Here is a 19,384-nt window from a genome sequence, read left to right on the forward strand (position 1 = left end):
CCACCTGTAGTGAGAAGGAATACAGGTCAGCTGGTGCAGTAACTATGGACGTTCCTCTGGGTTGGACCTGCTTTGGATTCCTGGCTCTGTTTGCTTTTTTTTTTTTTTTAACAGTAATGGCAGTAAATTTAGTTTTTGAACTGGCCTGTTTTCTTGGCTTTTCTTGCGGAACTGCTAGAGTTTGTTGTTCCCTTGGAGTCTGTTCGTCCCATAGTTGAGGACTTACTTTCAGTTTTAGGAACAATCTCTTCATCCTGGTACTTGCTTGCCTCCCAGGCCTGGGCAAGTGTCTTGAGCATGTCTTGGAATTCTCAGGAATGCTGTGGGTGAGGAAGACAACTTTGGGGGTCTGTATTTCTGATCATTGACATATCACTGGTTTTACCCTGTGATGTGTAAAGTCATGTACCTCTTGGGGTAAGGTTCAGTCCTTCAACTTATTTTTATTAACTAGAAAAGTCATAGCACTAACATTAGCAGTGCTCTTGGGGGTAATCTAGTGTTCCCTGTGAATTGAAATACCCATCTTCAATTCTCAGATTTTCTCTACCAGGAGATTTGTAAATCAAATGTCTTTTGTCCCTGAGGGTTGTGTGTGTATCTCTGTGTTCTGTGTATGTGTATGCATATGTGAGAGATTTGGATCATGTTAAAGGTTAGATGAGTAATGTTGGACACGAGCCAACTTTCTGAATGTTATCTTTTAAATCTTATGCCTTCTATGTTAGATTTACAGGGATAAATATCTTTCAAAGAGTCACGATCTCACCATTGCCTAATATGAATTAATCTGTATTTAGTAAAATAGAACTTGTTTCTATTTTTACACCAGTTTTGTTAGAGCAGTCCAATTTTTACACCAGTTTTGTTAGAGCAGTCCAATCAGTTCAGAAATAGAGGTTGCCACTAGTAAATGTGAGGTATGACTCCTTCTAGACTTTTATTTTTGCCGTTACATATAATTCAGCTATACATTTTTTAAACATATGTAAGCTCACCTATTATGGGCTCATATATGCAACTTTCATTTTTCTTGTAATGATATATTGTGAATATCTTTTTATGTTTCTATGTGTAATTCTGCTTTATTCTAATATCTATTCAGTTTTCCACTGTATGATTATCAAATTTACTTAAACAATTTTTGTTGCTGGATATTTAGGTTGTTTCCAGTTCTTTGTCATTACAGCACCTTTGTATATGTATCTTTTCAGATCTGTGTAGTTATTTATAGAGAATAAATTTCTACTAGCAGAAGCTATAGACATTCAAAATTTTCATTAATATTGTCTGTTTGCCTCCCAAAAAGGTTGTACTAATGTACAGTCCTGCCAGTAGAATATGACAGTGACTGTTTTGCTATACTTTTCTTTGCCAGTGTTGGATATTTTCAACCTTTACCAATCTGATGGGTGAAAATTTATATCTTCATTTTTGTTTGCAGTTTTTGATTATTGATAATACTGATTCTCTTTTTACAAAGTGCTTATTGGCCATTTGTTTTTGTTTTTAAGAGCACTGTCTCTTTATATCTTTTACCTATTTGAAAAAAAATGGTTTTACTTCTTTTTTGGCTGCGTTGGATCTTCATTGCTACACATGGGCTTTCCGTAGTTGCAGCAAGTGAGGGCTCCTCTCTAGTTGCAGTGCGTGGGTTTCTCGTTGCTGTGGCTTCCCCTGTTGAGGCGTATGAGCTCTAGGCCACTTGGGCTTAGAAGTTGCGGTGCGCCAGCTATATAGCAAGGGCTCAGTAGTTGTGGCGCATTGGTTTAACTGCCCCGTGGCGTGTGGAGTCTTCCTGGACAAGGGATCGAGCCTGTGTCCCCTGCATTGGCTAGTGGATTCCTAACCACTGGACCACCAGAAAAGTCTGAGAGACTGTTTAAGATTTACAGAAAAGTTGTAAAATAGTAGTACAGGGAATTTCTAGATACTTTTCACTTGAATTCCTCCAATGTTAATACTTTGTTCTTTCTCTCTGTTTGTACCTAAAATACATATGCACACATTTATTTTTTCTGAACCATTTAAAAGTAAAGTTGCAGGCATAATTTCCCTTTGTCCAGAAATTCTGCATTGTATATTTCATAAACATAAGGATATTTTCTTGCATGATCACAGTATGATGATAATGTAATACTGTTAGCTAATGTATAGACCTTACTCAAATTGTCCCAATTGCCCTGGATAATGTCCTTATGGCAAAAGAAGAAACACTCCTTTTAATCCAGAGTTCTGTGTTGCATTTAGTCCAGTCTTTTCAGTCTTTAATCTGGAACAGTTCCTCAGTCTTTTGTTATTTACAACTGAGATTTTTGAAGAGTATAAGACAGTTATTTTGTAGAATGTCCCTCAGCTTGAGTTTGCCTGTTTCCTTATGATTAGATTCAAGCTATTTTTGGCATGAGCTACACAGAAATGGTGCTGTTTTATTCTCAGTATTGGGGGCATGTGATATTTATTTGTACTGCTCCTGGAGGTGTTAACGTTGACCCTTACAAAGGGTTGAAGTGGTTAGGTTGGTTTCCGGTTGCTAATGTAACAGTTTGCTGCAAACTTAGTGGCTTAAAACAGCACAAATGTATTATCCTATAGTTTTGGAGGTCGGAAGCCTGAAATGAGTTTCACTTGGCTAAAATCAAGGTGTTAGGAAGGCTGGCTGGTTCCCTCTGGAGGCGCTGGAGCCTCTGCTTGCATTGCCCCGCTCCTAGAGGCTGCCTGCATTCACCGGCTTGTGGTCCCCTCCTCCCTACAAGTCAGCGGCACAGCCGCTTCAAATCTGTCTCTCTGACCTTTGCACCTGTCATCGCATTTCTGACTCTGAATCTTCTGCCTCCTTTTTATGAGGAGCCTGCTAATTACACTGGGCCCACCTGGATAATCTAGGATACTCTCTGCATCTCAAGATCCTTAATTTAATCACACTTGTAAAGTCCTTTTGTCATGTAGGGAAACATACTCACAGATTTGGGGATTAGGTTGTGGACATGTTTAGGGGGCCATTATTCAGCCTACTGTAGTGGTGTTTTCTCAGTTTCTCCACTGTAGAAGTACTGTTTTCCTCTTTGTAATTACAGTAAGATACTTTGAAAATATGTAAACATACCACTTTGCTCAAACTTTCATCCATTAGTTTTAATATCCATTGATTATTCTTGCCTGAATCAATTATTACTAGGATGGTTGCTAAATAGTGATTTTTAAATGTTAGCAATTTTATTGAAGAATAATTTACATGTAATAAAGTGCCCATGTTTAAAGTATACAGTTTAATAGGTTTTGACATGTGTGTACCACCCATGAAATACCATAGTTGTGATAGTGGATAGTAAGCAAATCCATCACTCCCAAACTTTCCTCTTGCCCTTTTGAAATCTCTCCTGCCTCATCAGTCCTTTTCCAGGCAACCACTGATCTGCTTTCTGACACTATAGATTAGTTGTATTTTCTATTATTTATATAATTGGAACATAGTAAGTACTCTTTTTTGCCTGGCTTCCTTCATTTATAATTATTTTGAGATTCGTCAAAGGTGCTGCTTGTGTTAATAATCTGTTCTTTTTTTTTTTTTTTTTTTAAATCACTGAGTAGTATTCCATTTTATGGACAGATCAGTTTGTATAATCATTTACCTTTGACAGACTTTTGGGTTATTTCCAGTTTTTGAAAATTACAGATAAACCTATTGTGAACATTCAAGTCCAAAGTCTTTGTGTGGTGATTTTCTAACTCTACCTACATAAATAAAGTTTGCATTCTATGTAAGTAAAAGCCTTTCTCTCTTTCTCTTTGCCTCTCGGTCTCTGTCTTTGTTAGTATGGATTTATGGATTCTTATTTTGTTCGATGGATTATTATGTTACTGTTATAATTTATCTTCATGCTCGAATCATCCTACATTTGGACAGTGGGGATCCCCTTTACACTGGATTCTGTGTCCTTTTGATAAATCCCCATCATTTTTTGAACACTTCCATGCTTTCTGGCACAGGATGCTATAGGACATTTCTCCACCCCAGTCCTGGAGAATCTTGTTTCTCCAAAGAGCCTGGGTTCCTTTTAGTAGAGACTAGGACTTAGAAACCAGGATTCCAGAGCTCTAGCTATGCCTATTGTCCCTTATTGTCATTCTTTCTAGCCTCTCTCTACACACAGAGTAAAGAAATACATATAGGGAGGGGGGACTGGGATGGGGAATACATGTAAATCCATGGCTAATTCATTTCAATGTATAACAAAAACTACTGTAATGATGTAAAGTAATTAGCCTCCAACTAATAAAAATAAATGGAAAAAAAAAAAAGAAATACATATATACACGTGATACCTCCATTTCCATTCCAGCATCACAAGGTTTTTCTCGCCTTACCTTGCTTACTATATTTCTCAGTCCCTTCCAGTGGTGTGCTGGTAAATGGTGAATGAGTGTTTCTCCAGTGGATAAAACTCTAATTTGCAGCCTTTGCCAATTTCTATGGTGTAAAAGCTTGCCCTTTACTTTTTTTCACTTTAAAATAGGAGATCGTATTAATTCTAGAGAAATTTCATGCTAATTCGTAGAGATATTCCTCATTCTTTTCATAGGTGCCTATAATTCCATTTTGTGGATGTACCATAGTTTATCAAACACTCTCCTGTGTATGAGTACTTTGCTCATTTCCAAAATTTCCCAGTTACAAACAGTACTGCAGTGAGTAACCTGTGTAGATGTATTTTGATTTTGCTGGAGGTGTACCTTCAGGGTACATTCGTGTAAGCGGGATAGGTAGATCAGAAGATAAACATGTATGTGATTTGGTTAGATATTGTTGAGTTCCTTCTCTTAAAGTTTGAACCAATTTTTCTTCTCACCAGCAATGTATGGGTGGCTGTTCACACAGTCTTGTGAACAGAATGTGTTGTCACACTTGTTAATTTTGCCGTTCTTGTGGGTGAGAAATGGTATTTCAGCTAAGTTTTCATCTGCATTTCTCTTTTCTATGGGTGAGCTTGTTTATTTTTCCACATGTTTAAGGAACACATACACACAAAGTAAATCATCTGTTCATATTTCCTGCCCATTTTGGGGGTTCTTCTCCATTAGTTTTTTTTTTCATTTATTTTTATTAGTTGGAGGTTAATTACTTTACAATATTGTAGTGGTTTTTGTCATACACTGATATGAATCAGCCATGGATTTACATGTGTTCCCCATCCCGATCCCCCCTCTTGCCTCCCTCCCCACCCCATCCCTCTGGGTCTTCCCAGTGCACCAGCCCTGAGCACTTGTCTCATGCATCCAACTTGGGCTGGTGATCTCCATTAGTTTTAAAGAATTATTTATATATTAGGTATATTAGCCCTTTAGCTATTGCATTTTATATTCTTTAACTTTTTTCAATTATCTTTATGTTGCTAATTATCACTTTTGCTATGAAAAATTTTTTATTTTTAGATTTTTTTTTTTTTTTTTTGGCTACTTAGTTCCCTGACCAGGAATCAAACCCATGCTCCCTGCATTGGAAGCATGAAGTTCTAACCACTGGACTGTCAGTGATCAAACTTATGAAACTTATTGAAGTTGGATTTTAAGTGATGATTAGGAAACCTTTATGAATGTTTATTTGTAGTACTTGTATACTTTCATGTTTTTCCATTTAGATCTCTAATCTGTTTTGAAATTCTTGTGTATGCGGTTTGGATCTACTTTTATAATTGTCTAAGTAGCTAACATTTGTCCCAGAACCCACTTATGAAAAATTCCATTTTTGCCCCAGTGATGTGAGAAGCTACGTTTAGCATATATTAAATTTCCCTGTGTACTTGGGTCTATTTCTGGACTTTATTTTCCAGTCCACTGGTTTGTTGACTATTTATGCACCAGTACTGCACTGCTTTAATTATGAAGGATTTATGATATGTTTAAATGTCTGGGAGGGCTGGCTTCCCTCATAACTTTTGTCGGTTTTTTCCTTGCTATTTTTTCATTTTTGTGTTTTCCATATAAACTATGTTTACTACATAAAAGATAACTTGTTGGTATTTTTATTAGGATAGCATGATTTTTTGTTTGTTTATTTTTTCTTTTTGCTTTTTGGCTGCATGGCACTGCTTTCATGATCTTAGTTCTTGGACTAAGAATCAAACCTGACCCTGGCTGTGAAAGTGCAAAGTCCTAACCACTGGATCACCAGGAAATTCCCCAGCATTATGTTTTAAAATTAACTAAGAACTGATATGTTAATGACAAGGAAATTCTTTGTATTATATTATCTGCAAGTAAAGATGGTTTTATTTCTTTTCTGTCTCTTATGTTTCTAATTGATTTATCTTCTCAAATTGCATTGGTTAATACCTCCAGTATAAAGTAGTGGGAATAGGAGCATGAATATACATACATATGTTAATATGTATATAGATATATAAATTCCCATTTTCTTAACTTGCTCTTACAATCAAAGATGGGTGTTGAATACTGTCAAAAGCTTTTTTTTTGAATTACTTTTCTATGGATGCTGTCACAAACCACCACAAACTTGGTGGCTTAGAACAACAGAAATATATTCTCTTACAGTTCTGGAGGTCAAAACGCTAAACTCAGTATCACTGAGATGCAAAGATGCTCAACATGGCTACTCATCATGTAGGCCATCTGCATTTCCTCTTTTGAAAAATGTCTATTCAGTTCTTCTACCCGTTTTTTATTCTTTTTCTTTTATGTTGAGTTGTATCGTTTACATAGATTGGATATTAACCCTTTATTGGTCATATCATTTACAAATATTTTCTCCCATTCAATAAGCTGCCTTTTTGTTTTGTTGATGGTTTCCTTTGCTGTGGAAAAGCTTTTTAAGTTTAAATAGGTCCTATTTGTTTATTTTTGTTTTTATTTCCTTTTCTTTAGAAAACAGATTCTAAAAGATATTGCTAAGATAATGTCAAACAGTGTTATGCTTCTGTTTTCCTCTAGGAGTTTTATAATTTCCAGTCTTATATTTAGGTCTTCAATCCATCTTGAGTTTATTTTTGTATCTGGTATTAGAGAATGTCCTAATTTTGTTTTTCTGCATGTAGCTATCCAGATTATTTTTCTTTTTACTTATTAAAATGATTTTGTAGATTAATGAATTTCCTTGTATTCAATAACTTTCCCTTCTTAGAATAAATCCCACTTAGTCATGGTACAATTTCTTCTTAATGTGGTATGGATTATTTTTGCTAATATTTCATTTAGTACTTGATTAATATTCATAAGTGATATTAGTAACTTCATTTTTTATACTCTTGGGTTTATGTATTATTTTATACTTGTTTTATAAAGTGAATTAATACATTGTCTTTCATTTCTGATCAATTTATGAACCTTAGGAATACCTTTTTTTCCCTGAAATGGTTTCATTCTCCTGTGAAAACATCAAATTCTATTGCTTTTTTCTGCTGCTTAATCACTTTCTCTGTTTCTTCTGAGGAAATTGGCCTGTCTAAGCTTTTTATCTCAAGTGGGGTCAATTTTGGTAAATTGTATTTTCAGAACAGGCTAGCCTGTTAATCTTTTCTTCTTTTTTTTTTTTCCAACAATAATTATGATATTTATTTAAAGTAATACATTTACAGCCCAGATAGTTCTACATTGTACATTTCAGGTTTAACCAGCTTCATAAAAATACTTGAGAACAGCTGTACCCACAGATTTAGACTACTAAATTACTTCTTTGCCCATTCTTCTCTCTCTTTTCTTTCCCGAATAACCTCTTTCAGATACGATTCAAGGTAGAATTTATCCTCCTCATATTTTGTCCACTGCTCTTTAGGCAGGATCTGCTGCCTCATGCTGAGGTCCAGTGCTCTCTTAATGCGAAACACTCTGTCGTTATAAAGTTTCTCAGGAAGCCTTCTTATGGCTTCTTTTACATCGTCATTCTCATGTACTGTGTCATCTCTCATTAAGCCCAGTTTATTGAACCCGGCAGCGTTGTAATACCATTTTCGAATACCCTCCAGCCACTTGATGCTGAAACAGTTGGCCGGCCCGCCATGTTGACCTGACACAATCTTTTCTTCTAAGTTTGGAGTCATACTTAGGAAAGAAACTCTTACCTCAGATATGTTAGAAACTCTTACCTCAAATATGTTTAAAACTCTTACCTTAATATGTTTAAAATACACACATTCTGTATTTTCTTCTTACGTGTTTGTGATTTCCATGTTTAGATCTTTAATTATCAGATATTTATTTTAGAGTGCTATGTTAGAAAGGGCTCTATATTTAGTTTTTGGCAGAATGAACAGTTATTGTTACAATAATATTTATTGAACAAGGCATTGTTTCCTTTCTGGTTGTAAATGCTTCCTTTATCATATAGTAAATCCTCAGAGGTACGTAAAGCCATTCTTGGACTACTGTTTGTATTTTATGTATCTGATCATTAATTCTCAATATAAATAACATAGAACTTTAAAAAATTTTGGATACTTTATAGTGTTTTTTATATGGTAGGGTAAATCTTCACTTATCTTTTCAACCTTTTAGGATCTGTTTTCAGTCACTTACTCTTTTTATTTTGATTTTAGAATGAACTTAAATTTAAAAAGAAATTCCACTAAAATTTTGATTGAAATCATTTTAACTTTATAGGTTTACATGGGGAAATTTGAATCTTTCCGATATTGGACTTACCCATTTTGGAATAGGATATATTTCTTGTTCTGAAATCTTCGTATTTTTTTAAGTAATGTTTTATAGTTTTCCTTCAAAAAGCCTTATTCCTAGATATTTTATAGGTTTTATTGACATTCTGAATAAGATTTTGTATTTTAAACTACATTTTTAAATGATTACTATTACATAAGAAAACTGTTGATTTTTAAAAAAATATTTAATTCAGTTCCTAGCTTTTCATTTGATAATCTCTTGTTTTCAAAGTAAGTAATTATATAATCTAAAAATAATGACAATTTCTGATATTTTTGCCTCTGTCTGGAGTGACAAAGTGGGGAAGGTATTACCCTGGAAGTGAAGGGCATTTCTAGGACTTGAGAACTGCGTCGAACCTCTTTTTCTTTAATGTTTACTCTGCAAGCTTTGACGGTGCCTAGGGACAGTGGCCTGTTGCTGTTCTGGTCATCGTGTCCTTGCGAGAAGCCTGCTGCAGGGTGGAGTTCTCGCCAGCTGTGGTTTTGGCACAAAAGTCAGAATTAACTGCTCTGGGGCAGGGCACTGGCTGAGTTCCTGGTGTCCAACAGACACCCGCTCTGTATCTCTGTGGCTGCTCCAGTTTCAGCCCCTGCTGATTTGAGCTTAGGGTTTTCAGTGACTCTGCTGGGGAACTTTGTGGACTGTCTTCTGTTTTGTGAAGATTGGAATACTCACTTCTGACTTCTATCCTCTGCCCATCTAGTCCTATCTGCTTTTTGTATTATAGAAATTCCTTCAACGTGCACCTTCTTCCTCAGTGGGCCCTTTTCTGTTGTTGCTGTGATGGTTTGTTATTTTAGTGGGGCTTGGGAATAGATGAGACAGAAACAAGACTTCAAGTTGCCATGTTTAGGGGATGGACGTAGGGAGAAAGGGGACTTCCTAGGTGGCGCAGTGTTAAAGGATCTGCCTGCCAGTGCAGAGAAGCGAGTTCAGTCCCTGGGTTGGGAAGATCCCCTGGAGTAGGAAATGGCAATCCACTCCAGTATTCTTGCCTGGGAAATCCTATGAACAGAGGAGCCTGGAGAGCTACAGTCCATTGGGTCACAAAGGGTAGGACGCAACTGAGTTGCACACACATATACTCATAGGAAGAAAGACTTCAGATTATAAAATCTATGCAGTATATTCTAGAAAATGTAGAAAACATAGAAGCGTGCTAAGAAAAGAATTGCTTTTAACCTTTGGGTACCCATCCTTCTAGTCATTTTTTCCCCTTATTCAGAGTTTTTGCATTGTATGCTTTCTCAGGTTTTGCTTTCACTGAAAATATTTTCAGTTGAATGAACTTGCCTTTGTAATTGACCTGATGACTTGACAGGAGGAATGTTTAGACGTGTGAAAACATCATGTGGACCCAGGCTAGACAGAGCTGGGACTGTTTAATTGAGGGTTACAGAGGGCAAGGGAGGCATGCTGTAGGCTTATAGAACAAGGCAGGTGTGGAAACTGGGGTGGAGTTTCATTCTTGGCTTCACAATCCATTATTACTGCTTAAGAGAAGGCTCAAGGGCACAACCAGTGTAGTGGCTTTGATTTTAGGTTTAGGAAAATGTGGCTGAAAATGGCAGTTTCCATATCCTTTGCTGAGGTATCCCTGACACTTTTCCAGTTGCTTTCTCAGATGACGACACGCTTATTTTTGAATAGCTAACAGCTACATTTATTTCACTGTTGTCTGCTTTCAATGAAAAAAAATCATGTTGTTCAAACACATATGCTTTTTTGTTTATGTGTCCGTTAAAAATCTGGATGTGCCTCCCTCAATTCCTTTAGTTTATGAAGCACTTGACAAACTCAAATTTCATGATCTCATTTGGTTCTTCCAACATCCCCATTTTATAGTCTAGTAAGAAGGGATTGAGCTATTAGCTCCAAGTCACATATCTTGTTTGTGGTAGAACTGGGGCTCAAACCCAAGTGTGGTGTTAAAGCCTGCGAGTGTCTCATTTAAAACTGAAGAGAAGTAGGCCAGCTGGCAAAAAGTTAGATTTGGTTCTTATCCTCAAACAAAAGAAGCTGTGTGGTTGAGTGGTTTCAGAATACAGAGCCATTTTATTTTATCTTGTAAAATGAAGATAATTAATTATACTTACATCAGTAGGATTGTTATAAGAATTAAGCAAGATGTCCCATGCTAAATACTTCGTGTGCTGTTTGGAACACAGCAAGCATTTGATGTATATTAGCCCAAGTTATTAATATTAATTAACAATAATTAATCTATATTTGCAGATAAGGTGAGTTTGACCCATTTAGCTTTACCTCTTGTGATAAAAGAGATAGAAAAGAAAGACCAATGTTGAGAGCAGAGAGAGGTAAAATGAAGTCTTTGGTCTTTTCCTGTCTTCTGTTACCACATAGTTTTTAATAAATAATGAAGATTTGGATAATACTGTTAGTTGAGAGTTAAAATCTTTCACTGTGGTTGGAGGAAGTGATAAGGAGAACTTCTCTTCTTGTTTCTTATTTTTTCCAGCTGTAAACATGGAAATAGCTCCTGGTTCACTGTGTTCATATACAGCATGTTGCGGTCCGTTAATGCAAAGTACAGCATATTAACATATCCCAAGGCCAGTCTTCAAACAAATGCAGCCTTTGTGTGTAATGCAAAGTTAGTGCCTTCTCCCCATTCTAGGGGGGCTCTCTGGGCTTCCAATGGGCATTATGCCAATTTGCACTTTTTACTGAAAATTGGAGGTTATAAAAAGAAATGCAAACCATGAGAGTCTTCTCTGGCCTCTTCTTTGCATTTATTGGTAAAAATAATCATTCTTTTCCACCCCATTCTGCTGTATTCTCTAGTTTCACGTGCAAGTATCCTGCTTTCCTTGAGGCAGGAGCCATGATTGTTCTTCCTTCTTTTGTAATTTCTACGGTGGCAGTTCTCAAGCAGTATTATAGTCCTTGGAGTGTTACTGAGGCCAAGCTCTCTCTGCTTGCTGCACAACAGGCCAGTGAATCTGAGAGACAAGGCGTTAAGGCAAGGAACACAACTTTATTCAGAAAGCCATCACAAAGAGTAGATGGTAGACTAATGTCTCAAAATAACCATCTTTTGGGGTCTGGAAGCCAGGCTCTTTTATAGAACCAGAGAGAAAAGCAGTGAGGAACCAAAGTCAAAAGGTAGAAAAGAGAGGTTGAGGCAATGAGAAAGTAAAAAGGCCATCCATCTTGTAAAACATGTCTGTGAATGGCCAACATCAGGGAAGGGTTGTGTTAATCTCTTCTTTTTTGCAGCCGTTCACAGGTGGGCAGGGTCAGATTATCTCTCTGTGAGCTGAACAAAGGCACTTTAATAGTCAGGCAGAGGGGCAGCATCTTCTGAGGCATGCCATTATGTATGATTATAATAACAACAGCAACGAAAAGCAAGTCAAATAAACAGTTCCAACATGGAGTCACAATTGGTTCTTCTCTGCAACAGGAGGAGTATAAAGAATGGAGATTTCCCCACCCCAGATCAGAATCAGCAGGTCTGGGGTAAGACCTGGGGGTCTGCCTGTTTACCATGCTGCCTGGGTGATTCTGGTATAGGAGCCCATATCTAGGAAACTAAAACTGTGTAGCAGACGTCTTGATAAGGTGGATATGAGACGCACAACAGAACTGAATGTGCAGGTGCTGTTTGGTGGTAGTACATGTCATTCTGATGGTGGTTTGGAGGCTGCAGGTATCCTTTGCTTCCCCTCTGCCTTGTCTTTCTGCCTAGCATCCACATGGTGGAAAAAGATCACTGGAAACAAATTCTCAGAGGACCCTGCAGAATGAGCTTTAGGATTGGGCACAGAGGAGGAGCACATATACCTGGATTGATTGAGACCAGACCTGAGTGTTAGGAGTGGATTTGAGGAGCTGGCGCCAGTGGAGTTACCTCCATCAGTCAGCCCATGGAGATTTCCTTCTCTGAACCCACATCCCACCTGGACTGGACTGCCTACTGGTGTCACAGCAAGACTGTTTTTTTTATTATTCTTCAGCTCACACATCTCCTGAATATGGCACACTTGTGCTGGCAAATTTTTTGTCTTACAGAAATTGAAGTGATTTTATGATTAAAGTACTAATCTATTGATTAAAACTTGAATACTTTCCATTATGGCTGGCAATGGTAATTATCTTTCATTTTTTGTCTGGCTGTTAATTGTGAAAGCTGATAAACATCTTTCACTGTTGTGATTATGTAACTAGTTTCATTTTAACATTGTAGGAAGGGGAACCCCTTCCAAGGCCTGAGAGTGGGCTGTTGTCTAACACTCAGAAATGAATTGTCTGAGGAGACACACCCGCTGACAAAGCAAGAGACTTTATTGGGAAGGGGCGCCCAGGTGGAGAGCAGGAGTGTAACGGAACCCGGGAGAATTGCTCTGCCACGTGGCTCACAGTCTTGGGTTTTGTGGGGGTGGGCTTAGTTTCCAGGTTGTCTGTGATCAATCGTTCTAACTCGGGGTTCTTCCTGGTGGTACATACATTGCCCAGCCAAGAGGGATGCCGGCAAGAAGGATTCTGGGAGGTGGCAGGACATGTGGTGTCTCCTTTTGACCTTTCCTGAACTCTTCCCGTTAGTGGTGGCTTATTACTTCCGTGTTCCTTACCAGGACTTTCCACTGTTAAATAACTCACACAAATGATTACTATGGTGCCTGGCCAGGGTGGGTGGTTTCAGTCAACATTAATACCATTGTATCATGATTGGTCAACAGAAAATAATAGAATTCTGTATCACTAAAACTACCATTTAACAGAAAAACCTGTAACCACTTTTAAAAATCCAGATGCACATTAAAATTATCTTGGAATATTTTGAAAAATATATATGCCCAGGTATTGTTTTTTCCTCCAAACTCCAGATGTGATTCTAATGAGCAGCCACATTTAAAAACAACTGGAAAAATATTGGACTATATGATGATCTTTTACCTTTATCTAGCTTGTTTCATTTTTTCTATTTCATATTCAGTGCTCCCATTTCATCTGGGTTTCCCTCGTAGCTCAGTCAGTAAAGAATCTGCCTGCAGTGCAGGAGACCCAGGTTTGATTCCTGGATTGGGAAGATCCCCTGGAGAAGGAAATGGCAGCCCACTCCAGCATTCTTGCCTGGAGAATCCCATAGACAGAGGAGCCTGACGGGCTACAGTCCATGGAGTTGCAAGAGTCGGACACAGCGTAGCTACTAAGTCATCATCATCATCACCATTTCATTTAGCTTATGTTTTCCAATTTTTCTGTCTGTATTTGTTGTTCTTTCCCAAACTTTCATCAAGCATAGTAGAAAAGCTTTTGTATACATGTATGTGCTCGTGCTCAGTCATGTCTGACTCTGTCTCCAGGAACTCTAGTCCACCAGGCTTCTCTGTCCATGGGATTTTCCAGGCAAGAATACTACAGTGGGTTGCCATTTCCTTCTCCAGGGGATCTTTTCGACCCTGGCATTGAACCTGCATCTCTTGCACCTCCAGTGTTAGCAGGTGGGTTCTTTACAACTGAACTACCTGGGAATCTTACACACACACACACAAACACACACACACACACATACACACGGTACGAAAGTCGCTCAATCATGTCTAATTCTTTATGACCCCGTGGACTATAGCCCGCCAGGCTCCTCTGTCCATGGAATTCTCCAGGCAAGAATATTGGAGTTGGGTGCATTTTTTTCTCCAGGGGATCTTCTGAACCCAGGGATCAAATCCTAGTCTCCTGCTTTGTAGGCAGATTCTTTGCCATGTGAGCTACCAAGGAAACCCATATATATTATATAATATATATACATACATGTGTAGTAAGTATAATATATATATATATATATTTAGAAAATGTGAATTTTTGCTTAGCTAAAAAACGTATGACATTTTGGTTCCACTTATTTTACTAAGTATGAATAGAGTGCTAGATTTCTAATTTATATTCACTCAAAACTTTGATATAGTTCCATTTATTCTGGCATCTCATATTACTGCTGAAAGTCTAGAAAGCTTATTTTCTCAGTGATTTTTAAAAAATTTTGAATGAAGCTTGAAACTTCTAACCCAATTCTGAAAATGTAAAGAAATATTATGTTATAAAAAAACAGGAAATTAAAATGTTATACAGTATTATTAACTAAAGTACAAATTTTGTTCAGATTTCATGAAATTTTATGCTAGTGTCTATTGTTTGTTTTCATACCTCATTCAAGATTCCACATTATATTTAGTTGCATTGATCAACTTTAGCTGCATGCAACAAATTGTGATAAAGTCTCTTTTCATCTTTATTCTGTTACAAATATTTTCTAATTTTCCTTGTTATGGCTTCTTAGATACACCCAGCATTTAAAAGTGTACATTTAATTTCCAAATACACTTAAAGTATCCTTGATATTAATATTTCATCTAAATGCTTTCTTCTCTGCAATCACTTTCTGTGATTTTTTCAGTCTTTTAACCTTCTTGAGGCTTTCACTGGCTAAGTCAAAGATCTTTCTGGGTAAAGTCACATTGCACTGGAAAATATGTGGGTTATTTTCAAATATCTTTTGATACTGATTTCTAACATTCCACAGTGATAAGAGAACAGACTCTATGATCTCAGTACCTTTAGACTGTGATATTTTTGCATCTTGTTTTATGTCCCTGGATATGTTCCAGTGTCTCCTGGTTTATAGCCTATGGGAACTTGGATAGAATTTGTACCCTGATGTTGTGTGAAACTTGTATAAATCTTAATTATGTGGAATTGGTTCATAGTGCTTTTTAGGTCTATTATATCCTTCTACATTTCTGTCTATTCATTCTATTAATTTTTGAGAATTTGATATTGAAATTCCAACTAAAAATCTTAATTTATCTACTTAGAAATAACTGAAAAAAAATAATTGCAGTATACAGTGGAACTGGTGCTCCCCTGGTGGCTCAGATGGTAAGGAATCTGCCTGCAATGCAGGAGACCTGAGTTTGATCCCTGGGTCAGGAAGATCCCCTGGAGAAGGGAATGGCAACCCATTCCAGTATTTCTGCCTGGAGAATTCCATGGACAAGAGGAGCTTGGTGGGCTTCAGTCCACAGGGTTGCAGAGTCAGACACGACTGAGCAACTCACCCACATAGTGGAACTATATGTAACTTTGTTCTGTTTTTCCAAATCTCCTATAAATGCATCATCATGCTTTCATAACTTAAAAAAAAAAAATTTTAAAAGTTGAATGCTATTTACCTCTATAATTTGAGCATTTTCAACCTTATAGTCTGGGTCTTTGGGAGGTGGCTGGGTTCTTGAATCTGCCCCTCCTTCTTCATCTCCCTGCCTCACCTGGGACTCTAAGACCAGATCCATTTTTAAGGCTTACCTTTCCCTGTTCCTTCTAGTGACTCCCTCCCTCCCATTATTCTCTGACTCCTAATCAACTTTTCTTTTCTTTTTTTTTTTTTTAAGTTTTTGAGGTGTCATTTGCCTAAGATAAAGGACACAGACCAACAAGTTTGAAAGCTGCACATAACGGTACAACTCACACCTCCATGGAAAGATTTTTTTAAACAATTTTTAAAATTTTAATTTTATTGATTTTAGTTATTTATTTTTGGCTGCTCTGCATCTTCATTGCGGCAGGTGGGCTTTCTCCAGTTGTTGCCTGCGGGGACTATTCTCTAGTTGTGGTGTGTGGGGTTCTCTTTGTGGTTGCTTCTCTCGTTGCAGAGCACAGGCTCTAGGGTGTGTGGGCTTCAGTCGTTGCAATGCACAGCCTCAGCAGTTGTGGTGTACGGGCTTAATTGTCCAGAGGCATGTGGGGGTCTTCCTGGGCCAGAATCAAACTGGTGTCCCCTGCATTGGCAGGCAGATTCCCAACCACGGACCACCAGGGAAGTCTGGAAATATCTTGCTTGGATACATTGCTATCATTCCAGGAAGTTCCCTCATGTCTTTTCCAGTCTGTCTTCAATTTCTCTCCTGAATTAGGCAATCCCTGTTCTTACTTCCTTTACCATAGAAGTAAATGCTAGAATGCTTGCCTGTCTTAGAACTTCATATAAGTGGGATTATACAGTAAATACTTTTTGTATCCAACATTTTTCATTAACATAGTGTTTCTGAGATTCATCCATGTTGTTTCACTGTCAGTAGTTTTTCCTTTTCGTTGCTGAGTAGTATTCCATTGTATGAATATACCATACATTGTTTATCATCCATCCGTTGTTAGACATTGGGTTATTTCCAGTTTGGTCTATTGTGAATAAAAGTCCTGTGAACATTCTTGTATAGGTCTTTTTGTGACATACGCTTTGCTTTCACTTGAGTAAATGCTTTGGAGTAGAACTTTGGGTCATAGAGTAGTGCATGTTTAACATTTTGAGAAACTGCCATTTTTGAAAATAACTGTACCATTTTCACACTCCCAGCAGGAATAAATGAGAGTTCTGACAGTTCAACATCCTTGCCTACATTCAATGTTGACTTTTTTAATCTCAGCTGTTCTAGTGGGCATGAAGTAGATATCCTTGTGACTTTAATTTGAATTTCCCTGTCATGTTAAGCAACTTTTCATGAACTTTTTGGTCAAGGAATATCTTTTATGAAGAGTTTATAAAGTTTAAGTATTATGCCCAGTTTTTACTGGATTGCTTATATCTTTATTATTAATTTGTTGAAGTTATTTATATACACTGGTTGCAAGTCCTTTGACAGACATATGTACTGTGATTATCTTCTTCCAGCATGCGGCTTGCCATTTACTTTTCTTAATAATCTCCTTTATGAACAGAGGCTTTTAATGTTGATTGAGTCCAACTTTTCAGTTTTTTTCTTTACCAGTATGTATTTTTGTCCTCTCTAGGAAATCTTTTCCTGCCCCAAGGCTTGAAAGGTATTTGCCTGTATCTATAAACCAAAAGTTTTTATTTTGGTTTTGCATCTGAGTCTGTGACCCATCTCATACTAATGATGTGTGCATTAGTAAGACATAATGTTACTAAACCTTTTAAGCATTAATTTCTGAATATTTTATACCTTTCAGTTCAGTTCAGTTGCTCAGTCGTGTCCGACTGTTTGTGACCCCATGAATCTCAACACGCCAGGCCTCCCTGTCCATCATCAACTCCCAGAGTTTACTCATGTCCATCAAGTCGGTGATGCCATCCAGCCATCTCATCCTCTGTCATCCCCTTCTCCTCCTGCCCCCAATCCCCCCCAGCAGCAGGGTCTTTTCTAATGAGTCAACTCTTCGCATGAGGTAGCCAAAGTATTGGAGTTTCAGCTTCAGCATCCGTCCTTCCAGTGAACACCCAGGACTGATCTCCTTTAGGATGGACTGGTTGGATCTCCTTGCAGTCCAAGGGACTCTCAAGAGTCGTCTCCAACACCACAGTTCAAAAGCATCAATTCTTCGGTGCTCAGCTTTCTTCACAGTCCAACTTTCACATCCATACATGACCATTGGAAAAACCGTAGCCTTGACTATACACACCTTTGTTGGCAAAGTAATGTCTCTGCTTTTTAATATGCTATCTAGGTTGGTCATAACTTTCTTACAAGGAGTAAGCGTCTTTTAATTTCATGGCTGCAATCACCATCTGCGGTGAATTTGGAGCCCAAAAAAATAAAGTCTGACACTGTTTCCACTGTTTCCCCATCTATTTCCCATGAAGTGATGGGACCAGATGCCATGATCTTAGTCTTCTGAATGTTGAGCTTTAAGCCAACTTGTTCTCTCTCCTCTTTCACTTTCATTAAGAGGCTCTTTAGTTCCTCTTCACTTTCTGCCATAAAGGTAGTGTTATCTGCATATCTGAGGTTATTGATATTTCTCCCAGCAATCTTGATTCCAGCTTGTGCTTCTTCCAGCCCAGCGTTTCTCATGATATACTCTGCATATAAGTTAAATAAGCAGGGTGACAATATACAGCCCTGACGTATTCCTTTTATCTTTAATGCCATGTAAATCATGTTTAACTTTTTTGCTGCTGGTATATGGAAATGTAATTGACTTCTGTGTATTGATCTTGTGCCCTGCAATATTGTTAAATGTATTAGCTCCAGTAATTTTGATGGGTAAATTTCTTAAGATTTTCTGAGTACACAATCATGTTGTCTGAAAATATAGGCAGCTTTACTATTTCCTTTCCAACAAGTACATTCTTTTTTTTTTTCTTGCCTTATTTCCTCTCTATTAGAAGGAAAGTATTCAGTCTTTTGCCATTAAGTTGTTAGCTAGGTTTCGGTAGATGCCCTTTGTCACAGTAAGGACATTGATAATTTGTGTTCTTTTCTTTCTGTTTCTCTTATTTTTTGATCAACCCAGCTATAGGTTTTCTGATTTTATTAAACTTTTCAAGGGACTAACTTTTGGTTTCACTAATTTGCTCTATTGTTTGCCCATTTCTGTTTCATTGTGTTCTACTATTTTTATTTTCTTCCTTCTACTTACTGCAAATTTAAATTTGTTCTTCTTTTTGTGGTTCCATAAAGTAAAAGTTTAGATCATTAATTTTAAAACCTTTTTTTTCCTTTTCTAATATTAACATTTGGAGCTACAAATTTCCCTATAAGCACTGTTTTTCTGCCTCTCATAAACTTTTATGTGTTGTTTTCTTCACCATCAGTTGGTTTGAAATATCTTCATTTCTCATGTGAATCACAGTCACTTTAAATGACTCAATTTAAATCTTATATCTTCTTCTTTCTGATGACCCTAATGTATTTTCTCTTTTCCACCTCATTTATTATATATTTTCTCT

The 19,384-nt window shown here is 37.3% G+C and overlaps 2 protein-coding genes across 3 annotated transcripts in view; one reads left to right on the forward strand and one right to left on the reverse strand.

The window, feature by feature from the left end:
- Positions 1–19,384, forward strand: part of PSTPIP2 (proline-serine-threonine phosphatase interacting protein 2) — a 107,075-nt gene that overhangs the window by 21,622 nt on the left and 66,069 nt on the right. The gene's annotated exons all lie outside the window — the stretch shown is intronic.
- LOC110123206 (cytochrome b-c1 complex subunit 7) lies at positions 7,555–8,014 on the reverse strand. Its single transcript, XM_020870959.2, is given in 2 exon segments — positions 7,555–7,984; positions 7,987–8,014. Coding segments are annotated over 2 exon segments (330 nt in total). The 3' UTR covers positions 7,555–7,682.

The sequence above is a fragment of the Odocoileus virginianus genome, chromosome 22, assembly GCF_023699985.2.
Source record: "Odocoileus virginianus isolate 20LAN1187 ecotype Illinois chromosome 22, Ovbor_1.2, whole genome shotgun sequence".
Taxonomy (NCBI): Eukaryota; Metazoa; Chordata; class Mammalia; order Artiodactyla; family Cervidae; genus Odocoileus; species Odocoileus virginianus.